At 43.2% G+C, this 23822-nt stretch overlaps 1 protein-coding gene across 2 annotated transcripts in view; it reads right to left on the minus strand.

Annotated features, from left to right (window-relative positions):
* The window catches only part of ZDHHC2 (zDHHC palmitoyltransferase 2), a 167985-nt gene that overhangs the window by 44535 nt on the left and 99628 nt on the right, over window positions 1–23822 (minus strand). The window contains exons 9-11 of one of the 2 annotated variants that reach the window (XM_073608141.1): window positions 7948–8074; window positions 6217–6309; window positions 1963–2066 (exon numbers count right to left, since the gene is read on the minus strand). In XM_073608141.1, the coding sequence (XP_073464242.1) occupies window positions 1963–2066; window positions 6217–6309; window positions 7948–8074 (324 nt within the window). The remainder of the gene's footprint in view (window positions 1–1962; window positions 2067–6216; window positions 6310–7947; window positions 8075–23822) is intronic. The other variant, XM_073608151.1, reaches the window with a different exon arrangement.

A 23822-nucleotide genomic window follows, 5' to 3' on the forward strand; every position in this document is an offset into this window, starting at 1 on the left:
CCATTCGTCGCATAGCAGACGCACAACTGCTACCCGGGCTTGGGGTTTCAATAACCTTAAACGACATAGCATGTGCAATGTGCATTTGTACAACACACTGCAATGCGTGTTTTCAATGTGGTTTGCTGTGTGTTTGGAAACGCAGAGATGTGAATGGAGCCTCATTGTTCTTGTGTAAACACACCGATTTCACTTTTAGGCCCCATTCACACCTAGTGTAATGGGAGTGCACATTTTTGGGCTAATTTTTCCCACAGCATGCATAGGGCAGCCCATTGATTTCGACTGGCTGCCCTACACGTGGCAAAGTAGCTCCTGGGACATTCTGGCATGTTTGCACATTTTTTACTGCACGTTCTGCTGTGTTTGTTGCTTGTTTTATTCACATGGCAAAATGTGTTTGCTTCTGTGTTTAGGGTGCCGTTTACAATTAATGGCAAAAAGTATGACGAGTTTATTTTAGGTGTATAAAGGTTGCCATACACTATACAATCTAATTGTACAATCTCTGTACGATCTCCTTTAGATTTACCAAAACTATATAATAGGAGGACACAACATCTATCCAATCACTCAGTATCTAATAAAGCAGGATTTTGCACTACATAGTTGATAAAAGATCTAAAGGAGATTGTACAATCAGATTGTATAGTGTATGGTGAGCTTTACAGACTTCCAGGGACACAATTCTCCTGTTTTTCAATAATACAGCTCTGCTGCACATAGACTGTTATCTGGTCACTCAGCTGCTGCACACTCTGCCAAATTAACAATCTCTGCAAGTTGAATGAAAGGTAGAAAGAATCGATGGCTGTGTGTTTAGTGAGAATGGTGAATGGTGATTGCATTGCACCTGCAGAGGTGGGCCGGAGTGATCTCCAGGAAGGGGAATGTAGGTGCAGAGTGTGTGTTAATGAGGTCAGCTGGTGAACTCCTTCCTGTGTCTTAATGGTTTCCCCATCCTAATACCTATCCAGGAAGCAATGGAGACGTTTTATTACAACAAAGTGGACACTGAGGTAAAGCCTGGTCTAGGACAAAAGAAAGCTTTTTCTTTTCTGCAAAAGAGGTACATTAATGCTATATTGGTACACAGGGAAACTAGATTTTAGAAAAAAAAGGTGAACTTAAAGTGGAAGTCCATGCTAAAATGAAATCCCCTGCATCTATAGACATCGATCTAACACTAACCTATGTAGCCCTGTCGGCCGTGTCCTCTGCAGAGCTTCCGCCGCTGGAGATCGGGTTGGATCGCCTTCAAAAAAGGTATGCATACTGATTTCTCCTTTACAGGGCTAGATAGGTTAGTGTTAGATCATGGGTGTCTATAGATGCAGGGATTTTAGTATTAGCATGGACTTCCACTTTAGGGTGGGTGCCCTCACTGACTCTCCAACAGCGTTTGAGATGGGGCAGTACACTCAGTATACGAAGTGAACACATATGTATGTCCTTCTCAGAAAGGAGAGGGTGAAACGTCACAGACACACAAAACATGCTGGTAAATGAGGCCAGTATCAACACACAGCTAACAAACACAACTCAAGGCCACTGATGGCTGACCATCCAACCCTGGATAACACTGTCTCTAAACTAGCCTCCTTACTTTTGGGACTAAGAACTGGTGGAGACCTTAAAAGATTATTTGACTCTAATTGGCCACCTATTAACCCCCAGACATTTACTGACACCTATTTGACCCTCTGCCCTTTTTATGGGCTCTTTGATAATATAATTAACTCTTGGGATGGGGTCAATATTAACCACTAGGGGAACCTTGTTTTAGAGCTTTTTTAGCCAAGCTTCTTGTTTATGTGTATGCTATAATGTATTATTTTTATTGCTGCAGCGTGTTCTCTCACTGTACATGCTTTGAAAGATGTTGCAGCTAAATAAATCAATAGTAATAGCGTTTATTAACAGAACACCAAATTCAATCAATAGGACATCTTCCTGAGTTACCCTTCTCATCGCTGCAGTTGCTGTCAGTCCAGGACTGGGTGTCAGTCAGAAGATGGCTCTGAGATTCACGCAAAGGTTTGGCTGGGAATGGATGATTTTCAATACTGGTACAAAACAGGAAACAAACATTAAACATAGATATCTGAAAATCAGCGAAGAGTAATACAGACTAAAATTTTTTTACAGACAGAAGGTACACCTGCTGTGAATGACAGAGAAAGGAGTTTCTTAGACAAAAGATATATTTATATTTTATATAATTTTTTCTAATCATAGCTGCTATTCTTAAGAGGAACTAAACAACACGTACAATTTATCCATGACAATTACATAGTTACATAGTTAGTCAGGTTGAAATAAGACACAAGTCCATCTAGTTTAACCAAAAAAAAAAATACAATCCCATATACACAATCCTTCACCCACAGTTGATCGAGAGGAAGGAGAAAAACCCCAGCAAAGCATGATCCAAGTTACTACTGCAGGGGAAAAAATTCCTTTCTGATCCCCCAAGAGGCAATCGGATTTTCCCTGGATCAACTTTACCTATAAATGTTAGTACCCAGTTATATTCTGTACATTTAGGAAAGAATCCAGGCCTTTTTTTAAAGCAATCTACTGAGTTGGCCAGAACCACCTCTGGAGGGAGTCTATTCCACATTTTCACAGCTCTTACTGTGAGGAAACCTTTGCGTATTTGGAGATGAAATCTTTGTTCATCTAGACTTCCTCTAGATGTAAAGAGTGCCCCCATGTCCTCAGTGTCGACCATAAAGTGAATAACTCAACACCAAGTTCACTATATGGACCACTTATGTATTTGTACATGTTGATCATATCCCCCCTTAAAGCGGTTGTGTATCCGCAGGACAAAAAATTAAAAACAACCTGTAAGGCAAAGGCATAATGAGCTAGCTCATTATGAAATACTTACCTTAGAACAAGGCGTCGATATCTCAGCCGGTCCACGCCGAGGGAGCTGACATTTTGCCCTCGGCGTGTCTTCTGGGAGTGCGTGCGGGAGTGATATCATTGCGGCTCCGGCCACTCACAGCGCCGGAGCCGCAATGACATCACTCCCGCACATGCGCGCGGGAGTTTTCTTTCTGGCAAGGTCCGGCGGCGTCTGCCGGACCTTCAGCTGGGCTTTCACAACAGATGCGCCGCTGGCGTCAGCGGCTGCATGCAAAGTGAATATCTCCTAAACCGTACAGGTTTAGGAGATATTCATTTTACCTACAGGTAAGCCTTATTATAGTAAATGATTTGGGTATACAACCACTTTAATGTCCTCTTCTCAAGAGAAAATAAATTCCGTTCCTCTAATCTTTCCTCATAGCTGAGCTCCTCCATGCCTCTTATCAGTTTGGTTGCCCTTCTCTGCACCTTCTCCACTGTGCTCACCAAATACAGCCACTGTGCCCATCATATGCAGCCAGGCACGTCCCCCGGCTGTCACTTTAACCAACCCCCCAGCGGCTGGTCTGGCGGCACTTACCACTCATGTGGCGGGGCTCTACTCCTCTCCTGGAGTGACAGGTCTCTCCTCCTCTTCTTCTGCAGTGGCAGGAAGAGGCGACTCTTGTGTCCACTTGGCTCCTCAGGCTTCCTCCGCCGTGTGTCCTCTTCTGCCAAAGCGTTAGGCATCCAATAGGATCGCCTAATGCTTTGGTCAATCAGGAGACAGGTCTCACTGACCTGCCTCCTGATTGGCAGGGAGGAACGTTAATGTGAAAATAGCAAAAATTCATTCGCTATGTTACACAACAGGGTGGGATCGGGATGCAGTGTTCTGCGCCCCAAGCCCACCCTATTTTGAAGCCTATTAGAGCCTCTGGCTCTAATCACATGCTTCAAAATACACCCCCCCACCCACCCCACCATAGTATTTCATGTGTCCGGCATCCTGAAAGGGGCGGGCACATGAATAGGGAGGGCAGCAGAGGTGTCGGGGGGGGGGGGGGGGCGCCGCCCATGCACCCACAATGCACAGGCCACCACTGCCCAACACTGAACCTTGGGGTACACCACTGATAACCTCAGACCATTCAGAGTAAGAATCATTAACCACTACTCTCTAAATTCGATTTTTAATCCATTTACAAACTGATATTTCCAAGCCTGTATACTTTACCTTTCACATTAGCCATGTGTGGGGAACTGTGTCAAACGCTTTTGCAAAATCCAGGTATACCAAGTCCACAGCCACCCCTCTGTCCAAGGTTTTACTTACCTCCTCAATAACCATCTTTCAACTAGAATCTTTTTATTACAAAAGATATAAGTACTACTGTAGGTGTTTTTTTTTATAGTTTAGGCCTTTCTCAAAGCAAATTTTGTCTTAACAACTCAAGAGAATTTCTGATAATTTTGACAAAATTCTGCAGATCACAAATTAGGTAATTTTCAACAAAAACAATTCATCCCTAATAGAAATGTGTAGATACTCTGTCAGTACAATCAATCCTTTATTGCAGAAATATAGGAATATACCACCTAAAGATCCTATTATTTTCAGTCAATGGGCTCCATTCACAGAACCAGATCGTATGCAGTATATAGGCATTTTCCCAAATAATGCATGTGATCCTGAAAATGTAAATTCACTACTGCTTTATGCAGTATTTACCGCATAAAGCGAAAGCGCTTGGCAAATACCGCATACAACAGGAATGAAAGTCAATTCACCAAAAAAAAAACAATTGCTAGAAATTAAAAAAAAGGCATGGTGCATGCTGACTTTTTTGAGAAGTCCTATATTAAAAAAAAAAAAAAAAAGTCCCCCAGTGTAGATCGATCGTCAATCACAATGGCTTAATTAAGAACTCTCAGGCCGCGGCAGCTTTTGTTGCGAGCAGACCTTTCTTTTTTCGTGTTGGCGGTGGCAGCGTGATTGAAAATGGATCTACACCGGGGGGACATTTATTTTTATAATAAAAGACTTGCCAAAAACTGTCTAATGTCTTTTTTTATACTACACATTTTTTGGGGGTGAATGAGTAGCGGTACTATGTATTCACATGGGAAGCAGGATCTGGGGGGCCCCCTTGTTAAAGTGGGCTTGCAGATTCTGATAAGCCCCATGCCCGCAGACCCCAACAACCCCTGGCCAGGGTTGTGTTGAAGAGGCCGTTCTCCCCATCAACATGGTGGGGACAAGGTGCTTTGGGGGGGTGGGACCCCAGGGGTTCCCTTCAAAGTCCATACCAGACTTAAAGGGCCTGGTATGGAGTTGGGGGGGCATCCCATTTTTTTCACATTTTGTAATTGCTGACAATTGTTTTTTTGCTTGAGTTTGCCAGTGGGGAACCCCGCTGACAGCTGGTGAGCCGCCCGCTCCTTAACAACGTGGCTGCCCGCTCCTTAACAACGCCTACTTCTTAGTGTTAATAAATACACTGGCTACCAACAGGTGGTAAATTACGGCATGTTTTCACTACTAAAATACTGCATGACTTCATAAAATAACTCATGCGGTATTTTAGTAGCTTTTTTTAGTGAATACCAAGAAACTTTTTGAAAAACGTTGTGTGGTATCTTACAGCATACTCAGTTGTGGTAAGATACTGCTTTGTGAATGGAGCCCAGTTTGAGCAGACATATCTGTACTGAAAGAGAGAAAGTAAACCACAACCACTATGAACCACTATAATGCTGTAATAATATACACCTGTATGTACTGAATAGATATGGCTTCCCCAAAGTTTGCCTATGCTATGAGTTAATGTCAATTGTTGGAAACCCTTTGACTAGTTTGTTTGACCTTACATTGGGTTTTCTTTGCAAGATACAGGTAAGCATAATAATAATAATAATAATAATAATAATAATAATAATAAATTGCCAGCCTTTTCTTTCATACCGAAACATCATACTGGGGCAGCTTACAGAATGCTAGCAAAGGACAACTATACACACACAATTCATGCATAGTGTACTTGGACTACATTTAACCAGGTACAATAAATCTGCAAGCTTGAAGTGCTTAACAAGTTTCAAAAAGTATGAAAAAGAAGTTTATTTTTACAATGTGCACTTTGGTTGAATACATCCTATTTAACAAACAGTACAATGTTGATCTTAAATAGAAAGTTCTTAGGTGATCTGTGTATTTTATATGCATGATCTTTAGGTGGACTCCCACTGGGCTTGTGGAAGGCCCTGAACTGCCCTGGAGCAGAACCAGAACAATCTGGTTGCATGAAATCTCCTAGTAAGACAATTTAATTCTTGTTAAAGCTACAGACAATTTACCTTTTTGTTGCTATGTTGACTCCAGTAGGTGTGGATGCTTGCTCAGGATCTTGGTTCACCAGGCATGTGGGGAAGGAGCAGCCATCACCGAGACTGCAAATCAGCAGAAAAAGGTTATCACCAAAATAATATACTTGTAATATATATTTACGCATATCTGATCTATATAAAAATGATAATGATAGGTAAGTGAATATAAATGATTACTACCTCAGAACGCAAATAAACACTGTTAGAGTTTACACATTTAGTCTGAATATATGAGGCCCCTTTGGAAAAGACCATCAGCCTCCTAGTAGGAAGGTACTTTTATTCCGACAGGAATAGGTGATGCCACCTAAGACTTAACAGGAGTACGGAGGCATAGTCTGCTCTGAGGCTGATGGCAATAAGGCTAAAACATTGGTGCTATATTATATTATGTGCAGACAAAAGGAGTCTTAAAGTGGTTGTAAACCTCCGACATGAAATATGAACAAAGCATATCCCTCTATAGTGTGCATCTGTCTCAATTAAGAGCGCTAAGTGTTGTTTCTGTCTGCTGCTTTGTTCCTCTGCTATCAACATGAATCAATTCTGACAAGTTTTCCTGACACCAAGAGAAAAATCATACCTCCCAACATTCTGAGATGGGAATGAGGGACACCTACTAGCAGATGTATGTAGGCATAGGACACGCCCCCTGCCACACCCCCTTATAGGGGAATTAACCAAAAAAGTTAAATAAATCCACAAGTGACTTTTTTTTTTAACCACTACTATTCCTTTCAATTGGCTTTTAAAATTTACAAATGCAGCAATTTATAATTTGGATGAAAGGTTTAGCGCTGGGAAACACTTTTTGAAAGATAAAAAGTGCATTTTATATACAACTATATAGATCAGACCAAAATGAGGGACAAATGAGGGAGAAAGAGGGAGAGAGGGACATTGCTCCAAATCAGAGACCCTCGAAATCAGGGACAGTTGGGAGCTATGGAAAAATGGTGACGGGATGGACCTCCAGAAGATTGACATCTCTGTGTATCACCATGACCAGAGGCCAGTTACTTCACTGAGTATAAGTAAGGGTTTACAACCTCTTTAAGCCGTAAGACTTAGGAGTCTTAATGATCTTTTTTTCTTTACCACCTTTCTTCAGCTCTAAAAAGTTTAATAGGTTCCTTGGAAAACAAGGAACAATATTCATGTTCTGCACAGACTGTTGTGAAGTATGGAGAGTGCTTGTTCTAACGGGCCATGAGGCTTTTAGTTTCACCTTTTGGTACCACAATAATGTAATTTAGACCATAGCACAATATTATTATTCTCAATGAAAAAGGAACTCCAGCCAAAACTTCTTTTTTAAATGCAAATAGACAGGGGAGGGGAAGGTTTAGAACCTCTATTAGACTTCTTGTTTTTGTCTTGTCCTCACTTCCTGTCCCAGAGAAATTATGGGAAGAGGAAATTCATCCAAAAGTAAGAGAATTCTAATCTTTGAACCTTTAATTTAAACCTGGCAGGTACTACTGGAAGAGAAATCCCATTGAATTATTTCTCCTCTATCAATGTTACACTGACGCCTTACTTTCAGTGTCAGTAACAATGGAATTCCCCAAGCGCAGACTCACACTTCAATGAAAACCATTTACAGGTCCTATCCCTTCTATACTCAACATTTACTTTAGCATACATTGAAATATTTCAGCAATGTGTACATGATTGGATCTTAATTCTACCTTATTATACCTTGTAAATATGGGCAGCAGCCAATATTTCTTCTCATCGCCAAATACCTGTCTCAGATTCTTACTAAAGCCAAGGCTGAATCCATTCTTATCTGTGCCGTGCCTGAACACAGGTGATCTGAAAGCCTCTAGGAGAAATGAAGGAAATATGTGATGTTACAGTGAGTCAAGACAGAAAAAAAGCATGAGGTCATTGGTCTGTCCCCCAATGACAACACCATACAAACCAATGATATTATTGTCACTGGATACTGGTGAGCCCCCCCCCCCCCCCCCCCCCTTGTTTATCAGGAACTCCAGTTACATAGGAAGATATACTCCTCCTTCTATATTCTTTATAATATAAAGCAGAAGCAGAAGACATTTTTGCAATGGCCATGGAAGGTGGTAAAGCTGATTCACCTACAATTAGAGATGATTGACCTCACCTGTACTTACCGGACGCTCAAAGTTTGCTTGTTGCTATTGCTGTACCACATATACTAGGGTTGCGCTGATACCAATTTTTTAAGACTCACCGATACAGATTACTGATACTTTTTTTAATGTCATGTGACACTGGCACTAATATGCAGCACTGATGGGCACTGACGAGGCGGCACTGATGGGGCAGCACTGATGAGGAGGCACTAATATGCAGCACTGATGGGCACTGATGAGACGGCACTGATGAGATGGCACTGAAGGGCACTGATGAGGAGGCACTAATGGGCACTGATAGGTGGCACTGATGAGGCGTGGACTGTGTCAGTAGTTTTTTATTTTTATTTTATTTTTTTAAATTGTTTTTTACAATTTATATTTTTTTGTGTACAATGCTTTTTTTTTCGGGGGGGGGGGGGGGGGGCGGTGGATGGTGTCAGTGTTTTCTTTTTAATGTTATTTTTTTTTTTTTTAACCTCTAAATATTTATTATAATTCTTCTTTCTTCTTTTTTTTTTTTTTTTTTTTTTTATCAGCCTTGTTGGGGGCTTTGTTGAGATATCAGGAGTCTAAACAGACCCCTGACATCTCCCCTTTTGAGACAGAGAAAGGGACTGAGGACACAGATTCCCCAGTTCCTTTCTCAGCAGCTTCAGCTGCACTGGAGATGAATGGAGAAGAGACAGAGGCTCCTCTCCATTCATAAACTGAAGCATCGTAACACAGTTTAGGATGCTCAGTGACAGTTATGAATGAACAAAGTCAGTGATCAGTGTGCATTCGGAAAAGGAAGGAGCTGGTAAATGACAGATTTACTGGATCCTTCCTCTGCTCTCCATTCTGACAGATCTGGGGCAGGGGGGAGCCAGAAGGGGACTCGGAGAGAGCGAGGACCATATGGGGGAGTTGGAGGGGCACCTGGAGAGAGAGCGAGGACCATATGGGGGAGCCGGAGGGGGACCCGGAGAGCCAGGGGTGGAGGACACAGGGGACAATCAGTGCGGTGGTGGGGGGGACGGGTACAAGCTCTGATCTCCCTGTGTGGATTTCAATAAAGCATTTGACAACAGCGGGAGGGAGAGGAGGAGAAGCCACTGTCAGATGCTTTATTGAAAGCCACACAGGGAGATCGGTGCTTTTACTTCCCCCTGCCACCGCACCGATCATCTGTCAGGCTGCCCGCCCCTCCCTGCTACACTGAGAATGCCTGGCCCGATACAACAGGTTTCAAAACAAGCATCAGAGCATTTGCATGAGTACCGATACTCACCTCATCCAATCAGAGAAGGCTTTGTATTCATTGACAAAATGCAAAGTGCTCCCTAAATGGCACCAGTGCTAAGTGAGCGACCTCCTGTATTTGCAATGTATCAGGGAAGCTGCATGGCACAGGACCAGGAGCCAAGTGGAGATAATTGTAGTAGTGATCTAAATTTTAGCTGTAATAGCTGATGTTATACTTACATTTCAGTTTTAAACTACTTACATGATAAACCAATTATGCAATGTGTAAAGGTGTTCTAAGACATAACACATGGATAAATTTTAGGTAATGATCCAAATGTATAAAAAATATTTTTTTATCTCCCAATTCACACATTCTACCAAAAAACGAGTTTAATTAAAATGTATTTCACAATTTAGCAATGAATACAGGGCTGCATTCATTTGTGTCTTTTACATGAACTAGAGTTCAGCTTTATTGAATGTGGTCAGTAATTTTTTCCTAAATGTAGTAATTCCAGTCCAGTAATCTTTTCAAATGTATGAATAAATAAACATAAAGTCGGCTTCAACTCAGCCATCCTTTCTAGCCTGTCATAAAGCCAATATAATAGATTTCATCTGAATAACAAATACTAATACAATGTTGAAGGGGACATAATGTCACTTGTTAGTTAAGTGCATGCCTTCTAAATAGTGTGTAAGTGTAGCGCTTGCAGGTATTCACTTCTTGTGATGATTGATTAATTGTAAACCTAACTTTTTTTTTTAAATAACAAATATGTCATACTTACCTGCTCTGTGCAATGGTTTTGCACAGAACAGCCGCAATCCTCCTCTCTTGCTGGGTCCCCAACCGGTGCTCCTGACTCCTCTTCTTCTCAATGTGCCACAATAGGAAGCTGCTTCCTATTTTGGCACACTTGCAGGCTCAATCCCGAGCCACGCTGTCTACATCTTTTGACTCCAATGTACATTTAAAAAAAAAATCATATTAAAGTGGTAGTAAACTATTTGTAATCAAAATCAAAATCAAAATCTGCAGACAGACAGGGTTATTATAACAGAAGAGACCCTAGTGGTCTCTTCTGTCATTAACGTCCCCCCTGCCTGTCAGCTGGTAATGTGATCTGAGCCACACATGCGCAGCTTAGATGTCCATTCACACACAGATTGCGGCTTGGCCCTGCCCTCGCTCTCTCCTCATTGGCTCAGTGCTGTGATTGACAGTAGCAGGAGCCGCTGCTGTTTCAGCCAATGACAAGAAAGAGACCCGGGAGAGAGCCGCTGCTATCTACAATTAGATATTAGGAAACCAATTCAATAAACCTCCATATTCATCTGGAAGGCTGACTAGAGCTGAGCAGATTAGAAGGTGGCCCTGGAATGTAGAGGGATAATATAATATAAGCACACATTAAGCCATGCTATGGGTACAATCAGAAGAGAACAAACTAAAGTTCATGCTGCAATGACACATGCAATCATGAATATTAGCAGCAGATCTCACAATCTATGTAAGCAGAAACATAAGGTACACATACAGCATCTTCAAATAGAAATCTATAAACCACAGAAATAGCCCGTGATTCATCAGAACCACCGACGTCTCATAAAAGAAGGCACTGTGCTCTGTCAGCTGAGCTGGCAAATGAGGGACAAAACAATTTATTGGAAATGGTCTGGAATAGGCCTGAGGCAAAGCAAGCCTTTCAAAGTCCCTGCTCCTTATTTGTGAAGCCAAGCATAGCAATTATTGCCATCTAGTCTCTAGTGTGGGCTTTTAGCATTGCTTTCAAAGTCAAAGGAACCGAGGAACATCATACATTGTAAAGAAGAATATGTGAGCACAGAGTCTGTTGTGCCAAACCAACCAATTTAAATTCAACCATTTCTTATGAAGATTAAAAAAGAAGGAAAGCCTGCGTGGGTTTCCTCCAGGTACTCCGGTTCCCTCCCACACTCCAAAGACATGCTGGTAGGTCAATTGGCTTCTGTCTAAATTGGCCCTAATATGTATGAATGTGAGTTAGGGACCTTATATTGTAAGCTCCTTGAGGGTAGGGACCGATGTGAATGTACACTGTATATGTAAAGCACTTTGTAAATTGACGGCTCTATACAAGTATAAGTACCTTAAGTACCTTAAGTAATAATAATAATAATAATAAGGCAGAATCTAACCTGACACTATGGACTTTTTTTTAAAATCAACAAGCACCTTGTAGAAACTAAGCCTAGAGAGTAGAACAACCATAGACGTCAGTTCTTTTAAGCCAGTAGCAGAGACGTTGGCATTAGGGATGAGCCGAACACCCCCGGTTCGGTTCGCACCAGAACTTGCGAACAGACCAAAACTTCGCACAAACGTTAGAACCCCATTGAAGTCTATGGGACTCGAACGTTCGAAATCAAAAGTGCTAATTTTAAAGGCTAATTTGCATGGTATTGTCCTAAAAAGTGTTTGGGGACCCGGGTCCTGCCCCAGGGCACATGTATCAATGCAAAAAAAAGTCTTAAAAACGGCCGTTTTTTCGGGAGCAGTGATTTTAATAATGCTTAAAGTCAAACAATAAAAGTGTAATATTCCTTTAAATATCGTACCTGGGGGGTGTCTATAGTATGCCTGTAAAGGGGCGCATGTTTCCCATGTTTAGAACAGTCTGACAGCAAAATTACATTTCAAAGGAAAAAAAGTCATTTAAAACTACTCGCGGCTATTAATGAATTGCCGGTCCGACAATATACATAAAAGTTCATTGATAAAACTGCATGGTATTTCCCCACAGGGGAACCCCGAACCAAAATTAAAAAAAAAACTGGCGTGGGGGTCCCCCTAAATTCCATACCAGGCCCTTCAGGTCTGGTATGGATATTAATGGGAACCCTGTGCCAAAATTTTTAAAAAAATTGACGTAGGGGTCCCCCTCAAAATTCATACCAGACCCTTCAGGTCTGGTATGGATTTAAAGAGGAACCCCGCACCAAGATTAAAAAAAAAAATTTGGCGTGGGGTCCCCCCAAAAATCCATACCAGACCCTTATCCGAGCATGCAACCTGGCAGGCCACAGGAAAAGAGGGGGGGACGAGAGAGCGCCCCCCATCCTGAACCGTACCAGGCCACATGCCCTCAACATTGGGAAGGTGCTTTGGGGTAGCCCCCCAAAACACCTTGTCCCCATGTTGATGAGGACAAGGGCCTCATCCCCACAACCCCTGGCCGGTGATTGTGGGGGTCTGCGGGTGGGGGGCTTATCAGAATCTGGAAGCTCCCTTTAACAAGGGGACCCCCAGATCCCGGCCCCCCCTGTGGGAAATGGTAAGGGGGTACTTGTACCCCTACCATTTCACAAAAAACTGTCAAAAATGTTAAAAATGACAAGAGACAGTTTTTGACAATTCCTTTATTTAAAGTCTTCTTTTTTCCATCTTCTATCTTCTATCTTCCTTCGGTTTCTTACTTCATCTTCTTCTTCCTCCGATCCTCTGCTTCTTTCTCCGGTGTTCTCGTCCGGCATCTCCCTCCGCGGCATCTTCTTCTCTTCATCTTCTTCTCTTCGTCTTCTTATCTTCATCTTCTTCTCTTCATCTTCTTTTCAGGCCGCTCCGCATCCATGATTGGATGGGAGGCTCCTGCTGTGTGACGCTTCTCTCTTCATCTTTTTCTCTTCATCTTTTTCTCTTCACCTTCTTGTCTTCATCTTCTTTTCGGGCCGCTCCGCATCCATGATGGCATGGAGGGAGGCTCCTGCTGTGTGACGCTTCTCCTCTTCTGACAGTTCTTAAATAAGGGGGGGCGGAGCCACCCAGTGACCCCGCCCCCCTCTGACGCAAGGGGACTTGACGGGGACTTCCCTGTGGCATTTCCCGTGACGTCAGAGGGGGGTGGGGTCACTGGTTGGCCCCGCTCTCTGCTATTTAAGAACAGTCAGAAGACGAGAAGTGTGACACAGCGGGAGCCTCCCTCCATGCCATCAAGGATGCGGAGCGGCCCGAAAAGAAGATGAAGAGAAGATGATGAAGAGAAGAAGATGAAGCGGAGGGAGATGCCGGACGAGAACACCGGAGAAAGAAGCAGAGGATCGGAAGAAGAAGATGGAGGAAAAAACCGAAGGAAGATAGACGAAAGAAGAAAGAAGGTAGAAGATGGTAAAAAGAAGACTTTAAATAAAGGAATTGTCAAAAACTGTCTCTTGCCATTTTTAACATTTTTGACAGTTTTTTTGTGAAATGGTAGGGGTACCCCCTTACCATTTCACACAGGGGGGGGCGGGATCTGGGGGTCCCCTTGTTAAAGGGGGCTTCCAAATTCCGATAAGCCCCCCGCCTGCAGACCCCCACAACCACCGGCCAATAGTTGTGGGGATGAGGCCCTTGTCCTCATCAACATGGGGACAAGGTGCTTTGTTGGGCTACCCCAAAGCACCCTCCCAATGTTGAGGGCATGTGGCCTGGTACGGTTCAGGAGGGGGGGGGGCGCTCTCTCGTCCACCCCTCTTTTCCTGCGGCCTGCCAGGTTGCGTGCTCGGATAAGGGTCTGGTATGAAATTTTTTTTTAATTTTGGTGCGGGGTTCCCCTTAAAATCCATACCAGACCTGAAGAGTCTGGTATGAATTTTGAGGGGGACCCCTACATCATTTTTTTTTTATTTTGGCGCGGGGTTCCCCTTAACATCCATACCAGACCTGAAGGGCCTGGTATGGAATTTAGGGGGACCCCCACGCCAGTTTTTTTTAAATTTTGGTTCGGGGTTCCCCTGTGGGGAAATCCCATGCAGTTTTTATCAATGAACTTTTATGTGTATTGTCGGACCGGCAATTCATTAATAGCCGCGAGTAGTTTTAAATGACTTTTTTTCCTTTGAAATGTCATTTTGCTGTCAGACTGTTCTAAACACGGGAAACATGCGCCCCTTTACAGGCATACTATAGACACCCCCCAGGTACGAAATTTAAAGGAATATTACACTTTTATTGTTTGAATTTAAGCATTATTAAAATCACTGCTCCCGAAAAACGGCCGTTTTTTAAAACTTTTTTTTGCATTGATACGTGTCCCTTGGGGCAGGACCCAGGTCCCCAAACACTTTTTATGACAATACCATGAATATAAGCCTTTAAAATTAGCACTTTTGATTTCTCCCATAGACTTTTAAAGGGTGTTATGTGGCTTTCGAATTTGCCGCGAACACCCCAAATTGTATGTAAAAGTGTATGTAAATGCTCACCTTGTAAAAAAAAAAAAAAAAACAACCTATTCAGTTCAAAATAGAAATGAAAAGCAAAACATTTGTGTACAGATATAAAAAAATTATAAACACTTTTTTCCCTTGTTTAGGCTCGATTTACATCTATGCATAGTTCTTTTGAATGCTTCTGCACTGCTTTTTGCGGAGCTTGCCGCGTTTTTGGACACGCGTTTTTACAGCGATTTTACTGCAATTTGCATTTTGCGGGTTTTTTACACTTTAAAACACTCAACATGGAGAGGGGGGGTGGGTTCTTTGGGTGCTCTGCGCCCCCCACCCCAAAGCACCTTGCTCCTATGTTGATGGGGACAATGGCCTCTTCCCAACAACCCTTGCCCGGTGGTTGTTGGGGGTTTGCGGGCGGGGGGCTTATCACTTTTTTTTTTTCCCCCGAGGTTTCCATTTTTTTTCTTCATGTGATGCGTTCCCATGTGTTTTTGATGCGTTTAGATGCATTCCAGTACGTTCTGGTGCGCTTTTGATGTGTTTTGCCACATTCCAGTACAGTTCTTTGCAGGAAAATGCAGCATGCAGCACTTTTTTTTATCTGCACTGGAACACACTGGAAGTGATTGCACTGGTGTGAACTATGGCATTGGAACCCATATGATCTGCTCTCAATGCGTTTTTGATGCAGGTGATGGACCCCTACCCATTCACCAAAAAAAAGTAGTGTAGTGTGAAAAAATACAATAGATAGTTTTTGACAAGTCTTTTATTAAAAATATCTTCTTCTCCGCTTCTTCCTCCGGTCTTCCTTCATCTTCTCCCACATCTTCCTCCTCTGGGCTTCAGCTTCTGACGCTGCCTCTTCTTCTTTCTCCTGCCTTCTTTGTCCGGTGTTCTTGTTTCCTCTGCTGCCATCAACCCTCCTCTGCTGAGTCCCGCCGATGACCCTCCTCTAATGCTGCGTCAGAGAAGGAGAAGTCCAGAGGAGGAAGATAGAGGAAGACCAGAGAAGGAAGCGGGGAAGAAGAAGACATTTTTGATAAAAGATTTGTCAAAAACTGTCTACTGTATTTTTTCAAACTACACTACTCTTTTGTGGTGAATGGGTAGAGGTACAATGTACCCCATACTCATTCACATGGGGGGAGGCCGGGATCTGGGGGTCCCCTTGTTCAGGGGGCTTCCAGATTCTGATAAGCCCCCTGCCCGCAGACCCCGACAACTACCGGGCAAGGGTTGTCGGGAAGAAGCCCTTGACCCCATTAACATGGGCGCAAGGTGCTTTGGGGTGGGGGGGGCGCAGAGCCCCCCTGCTCCAAATCATCTACCCCCCCATGTTAAGGTCATGCGGCCTGGTACGGTTCAGGACGGGGGGCTGCTCACTCGTTCCCTCCCTATCCTGACCTGCCAGGCTGCATGCTCGGATAAGGGTCTGGTATGGAGTTTGGGGGGACCCCACAACATTTTTTTAAAAATATTGGCATTGGGGGGTCCCCTCCAAATCCATACTAGACTCAAGGGCCTTGTATGGACCTGGGGGGGGAACCCCATGGTTTTTTTTTTTAAAGTTTTTTTTATTTTAAGTTTTTTTAGCAATTCTTTTTTTTTACATTCAGCGGGGAAGCCCGCTGACAGCTGATGACTCATCAGTTGTTAAGGATGCGGCGGCCGGCTTCCCGCAACCAGTAATTTACAGTAAATGTACAGCTAAAAAAAAAAAACCCACAAATCGCAAAACGCAATCATGGCAAGATCGCGGTAAAAACGCGGTACTTGCATTTTGGCTATGGGTTCATTGAAGTCTATTTCATGCAAAACGCTGCATTTTGCGGGAAAAAAAGTTCCCGACCCTTTCCAAAAATGCAGAGGCACAAAAATGCATTGATGTGAGCATGTTCCATAGGAACCCATGTTAAAAAATGTCCCTGCATTTCTGCAAGAGGCATTAAAAACGCATTAGTGTGAATCGAGCCTTATAAGTGATCACATTCCCTCTGTTCTCAGCTGCATAAGAGCTGGGGGGGAGGAGAAGCAATAATACACTGATGTTCCCAGTGAAAGGACAAGGGTGTCAGGACAAGTCTGATCTAAAGAGGAGAGCAGACTGAGTTCCAAGCATAGCTAGAGAACTGACCACAATGTGCTCTCCTGCTTAGTGTGGTCAGTTTTAAATAGGAAAGCAGAGGTACTGGCAGGATCACCAGGGATTTCACACAGGGGAAAGAGAACAGGATACATTTTCCTACAAGTAAATGGCACAGCAGACACATATCAGGCATATACAACGTTGGGTTTTCATATTCTTTAAATACATTAAAAATTGCAGCCAAACTCCAGCTAATACTTTATAAACAGCTCCAGCAAACAGTTTTTTTCTATTTGGTATAAAACTTTTACATGAATAAATAAAAGCGGATCATTGTAAATGCCCCTGCTAGTGTTAAATGGTTTGTCTCATCTCTGTAACTGAAATATTCTGCTGCAGAGCTTGTTCTTTTGAAAGCAACAGACTAACAGGCTGGATCACCAGATGAAAACAAAGGAAAGAAAACCTAAAAAAACAAAGTGAATGCAACCATCATATCTAAGAACTGGTGAGCTGCAATATAATAAATGCTTTTGGGTTTAACACTGCTTTAGTGAATGCATCTGCCCTTCAACTTCAGGTGGACAGAAAGATCAATTAATGTCACAAAAGTTGCATAAAGTTAACTTGCCTGGGTTAGAAGTTTTTGTTCAGTTCCATTTTGTTTCACACTATTTATGATGGAAACGAGTATGGCAAAATTATTCATAGCCTGGGAGTAGATCACATGATGCTGCATCATGTGTATTAATAATTACAATTAGCAAAGGTTGAGAATCTGATTAAGCCCTGGTTCACCCCGGTGTGACTTTGAAATCGCGCTATTTCAGCCCGATTTCAAAGCTGCACATTAGTGCGATTTGCACTGCCAATTTCATTGCGATTTGCAACTTCATTTAAAAGAAGTCTATATAAGTCGCAATAAAAATGGTAAAAAGCAGTGCAGGAACTTTTTTCATAATCGCTGTGATATGAGTCGCGGCGATATGAATGGTAATGGGGTGCGACTTGTCATGCGATTTGGAACTGTCAAATCGCATGAAAAGTCGCATCGGTGTGAACTGGGGCTAAGTGCTGTCAATATTTTCAGATTATTGCTCCTTAAACAGTATTATTAAATGAAATCTACATTTCTGCAGTTTTTTGAGGACAGCTGTTCATCATTGGTTAAATTAAGAAATTATACTTTAGTTCAGAACAGGTTTCACCTTGCTGTACCACAATAATGTAATTTAGAAAAAAAATGTATTTGTAACATCACAGCGTGGTACTGTGGATACAAAGATATGTAAAAAAGTGCCACATCCTGATAAATTACAAGGACAGAATGAGGACTAAGTGATGGACTTTGTAGGCACCACAATAATATTATAATTCAATACATTTTTATTACAAAATATATACACATTAACAATGCTAAAAACATTAACTATTAATAGTACAATGATTGCTCCACTGGAATATATGAACACACCCTATCATGACAAAATTGTTAGACTAATGCCCCGTACACACGGTCGGACATTGATCGGACATTCCGACAACAAAATCCATGGATTTTTTCCGACGGATGTTGGCTCAAACTTGTTTTGCATACACACGGTCGCACAAAGTTGTCGGAAAATCCGATCGTTCTGAACGCGGTAACGTAAAACACGTACGTCGGGACTATAAACGGGGCAGTAGCCAATAGCTTTTGTCTCTTAATTTATTCTGAGCATGCGTGGCACTTTGTGCATTGGAATTGTCCACACACGGTCGGAATTTACGCAAACGGATTTTGTTGTTGGAAAATTTTATAGCCTGCTCTCAAACTTTGTGTGTCGGAAATTCCGATGGAAACAGTCCGATGGAGCCCACACATGGTCAGAATTTCCAACACCAAGCTCCGATCGCACATATTCCGTCGGAAAGTCCGACCGTGTGTACAGGGCATTATTATTAATCAATGAAATCATGGATTGTAATATCCAATGTAGCATTGGAGAATAGGAGGTGTGTCGTAACTCAGCTCAGCTCTACATGTTGCGCGTGTGAATGCTTCTTCAGGAGCTCAGGCATATTATCTTTTCCAGCATGGTAACATACAAAAAAAAGGGAGGAAGATATGCAGGATACAGGGGAGAATACAGGGATGTAGCACCAAAAATATGCTGATCTGTATGTAGTATAGCGACCCAGCTCAATAGTGCTTTGTAGTTAATAAGATAACCAACATAGCATAGACATAGGTAATTTCGGTTTGGGTGCTGTTTGGTAACTTGAAATTGTAGGAGATTATCAAAAACCTATCATAACCCATCATTACTACGCTGGATGGTACAGATACAGTGGAGCTCTGCAGCGGGATTTTTTCTCACATGGTGAAGACATGGGAACACACTATTACCTATGGAAATTTATGGTTTTTGATAATCTTCTACAATTTCAAGTTACCAAACAGGACCCAAACCGAATACAGAATGTGTATATATTTTGTAATAAAAATGTATTGAATTTTCAAGTTGTTATTGTGGTGCCTACAAAAGTCCATCACTTATTCCTCATTCAATAATGTAATTTAGGCCACAACACAACAATCATATCATATTCTTCAGTAAGAGAGGAACTCTAATGGCGGTGTCTTTGAAACTCTGCAGGACCTGCCTATACTTGAGCACAGAACATGGGTCTAACAATCTCCTGACCAGCTCCGGTCTAGCGAAACATCCATAGTCATGGAGGAAAGGAATCTGAGCCACACTGTTATGAACATCAGCTGATAAAAGTGCAGAACTGAGGACGGGTTCTGGAGAAACCTCCTCAAGAATCTACAGATCACATCTCATGAAGCCCTCTTGAGGTGTGTTATCCCCAACAAGGGATACATACAGCAGGAACCCAGCATGTTTTGCCTGCTGACAATATAGAGGAACACTGAGCCCTTCATCAATGATTTCTGCCTGCCGTGCAGGAGATGAGGAGCATCAAGGTGCACAAGCCTCTTCCTTCAGATCGGAGACCACTGACTGAGGAGAGCCAGATGCCAATGTATCGTTTCTAAGGAAGACAGTGTGGTTGAGAGTAGAAGTCTCAGTGTCACCCAGCATAGGGACTAGGCCACTTGTCTTATCACAGGGAGGACTCCTAAACCTTCCTAGAGGTGAACTCAGAAAGCTGACTCATAGGTGGTTTCCCCAATGAAGTGAGGGCCATCTGTTCCAGGTAACCAGACTAAATCCTTTGATATGGGGACACCCCAACTAGAGGAGTCCCCCAAGGGTGGTAGGAAGAAATTACCTCATGTACCCAAAAAGAGTGATTGGTCACGCCAGGGACTTCCTGGTCTCCAGAGACCATGTGGATGTCTTGTTTAGAGCCTAGGCCCCCAGGAATAGAAAGCAATTGAGAGAATAGGAGACCATGCTACAATTTCCTCAACATCCTAAAGGACTGTTTCCAATAACACACAGTGCTTGGACAATTTTAGCAAGGGTGTAAGCTGGACAACCTGGTCTACCAGTGAAAGATAGCTAATAATGATAGACACCTGCGAGGACCTGTATGGATGAGGCTTGCAGGTGTTAGGACCCTCACAAGGGTTCTGACTACAAATTTCCAAAAAGATAAACCTCTTCGGCTCATCAGGGAAGGTTGTCTGAGCATCCTCCAGTGATCAGAAGGAAAGGACACAAGGGTAGACATAAGGTCCAGTGCTTTAAGAAATAGCAGGTGCCTCTAAAGGACACTGAGGGGCCAGATCCTTGTAAAGGCAGGTAACAACCAGAACTGGTCCCGGTCGAGTTTGCAGGTCAGAGAAATACTCTTAAGAAGAGGGATGCTGAGGGGTACCAGATACTGTACTACAAGAGGTTCAACAATACTTAAAGATATAAGAATTCCCTGAGGAAGGAAGTGGGAGTCCAGATTGGGTATAACTCCAGAAACCGGGACCTGATTTAGACAGGGACAAGGGGTCCAAAAGTGTGGGGAATCTTGGGAGACCTAGGAAGCTGCATTGCTTTGTGAACGACAACTGAAGGAGGTGCCAGCCACAAGAGATTCGCCTGTAGGCTAAAAGTGGTGTTCTCAGTATCCACATGCCAGAAAGGCAAACTCCCCAAGGACCCACCTGAATGTACAAAAAGCCCCCCAATTGTAGAAGTAGGGGCACACCTTCACGCAGAAGGCTTTTGAGTGATTACCTGACCTCTGGGTTTGAGCCCTATGGGCTTAGTGGGAGTTGGGCTTTGAAGGACTATGAGTATTTACTGAAAGATGAAAGAGAAGGGTGGGACTCTCTGACCCTTCCGCAAACCTCCTTTGTTGAAGCAGGACTACACTCTGGCCACTCATGGCAATGATAATCATGGTGTCAAGAGCAGGGCCACAGTTATCTTCTGTGTGAAAAGGAGCCCTATTGCGGCGGCCAAAGGTGGGACTAAACGCTGATGTGGTAATTGGCAAGAAAAATGGGGATCCACTGTGACATTGTTCTATCATGGTGCCCCGCTGCCAAGAAAGTAAAGTTCTTCAAATTTCATTCCCTTTGTCAGAGTGGTCCATCTCCAAGGCAACGCATTTCTGTGTGTGGAATACCTCTTTGTCATGGGTTCTGCTTCTTCTAGCTGATCTCAGCATCCTCGGATGTAACTCAGTGTTTGGCCCCCCCCCCCCCCCCCCACTGGTCATCGCAAAATGGCTCCTGGATTCCACAGGGTGGGTTGTTGTTTGAACCGTAGATAACTGTCTATTTCACACCATCATGAGCAGTGGCGGCCCGTTCAATATGGGGCGCAGGGGCGCCGCCCCCCATCCACGCATCCGACATCCTACATGTGGGGCACAGGACGCATGGATTCCAATGGGTTTTTTTTTTTGGAGCATGTGATTAGAGGCAAAGCCTCTAATAGGCTTAAAAAAAGGTGGGCTCAGGGCGCAGAGCACACCCACTTGTGACAATAGCGAATTAATATTCGCTATTGTCACACTGATTCTCCTACTGGCCAATCAGGAAGTGGGTCATGAGACCCGTCATCCGAAAGGAGAGGCGATCCAATTGGCCGCCTAGGAAGAGGAGGATGGAGACATACGTCGCTTGATGCAGGGGAGAAGGAGATGCAGGGGAAGAATGGACCCGTCGCGACCAACATGGGGTAAGTGCAGGGCCGGTGACATGACCGACTGGGGGGAGTGACGGGAGGTACCTGTGGATGCATTGTTTGCCGCCCTCCCCCTCCAAAAAACTAAATATACCACCAGCTGCCACTGATCATGAGTGTATTTTATTACTTTTTCAGTTCATTAAAGTAACTTTGCTGCACTAGATTGGTGCACTCGTGTTAGTTTTATCTTCATAAGATTTACACAGCCCTATCAGATGGCAGAGCTAGGCCACTGACCTGACTTATCTTTGCTGCATTTAAGCTATATCACCTCCCTGCCCACAGCTTAATGAGTGGACCATGAAAGAGCAACAACACAATGATGAGATGACCCCTCTGCTCTCTACTTCTGGCAGCATGTTCCATGTCAGCATATCGACATGCAGCACACCAGACCAGCTGCTTATGTTGCCCTTCCCAGTCTAAGCTCTGCTGTATGGGAATTACAAGATGCTGATGCCATATCAAATTCAGGTACTTACACTAGTAAGTAATTTAACAATATTTTTTATGCATATATTGCATTACCCAGTGTTTTTTGTATTCTGCTAGGAGTTCTGCTTTAATATTTCCCACATGCAGCCAGTAAATGATAAGATTTATGCTCTATGTAGCTGTTGTGCTAAATATAAAACTAAATGACTCGGAGGAGGGATACCCCCAGGGACATTATTAATAATTAGTCTGTATAGCCTGCCAACAAGGCAACAAGCCGTTGCCCTTTTTTGAGCTCTAGAAATTACATGATTTGAAAATTGAATAACATGGATGAATCTTACTATATGTGATTTATGTAATAACGAGGTTTAACAAATAATTTATAAAACATTTAAAATGTCACTTTAAAAACGTAAAATGTGTATCATGGCAAAATGAAAAATACCATATTTAGTACACCTCTATAATACATGTACATTTTGTTCCCCATGTTCTATCCATTTACAATACAACAAAATACCTGCTGATCTGCCAATAATCCAGCGTATTCCTAACTTTCTGTTTGAGTGGATAGCACAGTGCCTATTTTGTGCTTAAATCCCAAAAAGTGTTGTCAGCCCTGCCTGCTCAACTACAGAAATCTGCCTATCCCTCAATATGCTCTGTCATATTACATTGCTGCCTTGACTACCAAAAGCCTTCACACAAGGGCGCTTAGGAGATAAGGGTTCTAAGGGCAGGTCTACATCCACAGGAACTGACAAGCTCCAGAGGGGGATTGGGAGGTTGTCAGTAAATTTGGGTAATGACTGGATATACACTGCAAAAAACAAAAAAGCAAAAAAGTGCAGGTCCCATAAGGTTATCTTATTGGTATTGCTATCCTAAAGTATTGATGTAAATAATTTGGTTCTTGGGCAGGTGGCTTTTACACCCCAGAGCACGTGTGTCAAAAACAAGGAATCCGGCCCACGAGGCCATTTTATGTGGCCCTCCCACCCAAGGCTTCACCCTCCGCCTCCCGCTCACCACTGTCACTTGTAAACACAGTAGCCTCCAGTGTTTACAAGGACAGCTTTCCTTTCAGCAGCTTAAGACAGGGACAAGGGAGATGCAGATGCAGGGTGGGGTGGTAAGCTGCACTGTGATCCACGTTTTTGCCCGGGTGCACAGATGCAGCCCACACTGCCGGGAGGTACTAGAGCCAGGCCGGGTAGGTGAGATGCAAGAAAGTGTTTGGGTGGGAAGATGAGGGCTGTGGAGGGAGTTATGTGCAGAGGTGAGGGATGAGGAGAGCAGTGCAGAGCTCAGAGCTGAGGAGAGGTGGAAGTGAGATGTGGACAGCCTGTGAAAGAGAGCTGA

The sequence above is a fragment of the Aquarana catesbeiana genome, linkage group LG01, assembly GCF_042186555.1.
Source record: "Aquarana catesbeiana isolate 2022-GZ linkage group LG01, ASM4218655v1, whole genome shotgun sequence".
Classification (NCBI taxonomy): Eukaryota; Metazoa; Chordata; class Amphibia; order Anura; family Ranidae; genus Aquarana; species Aquarana catesbeiana.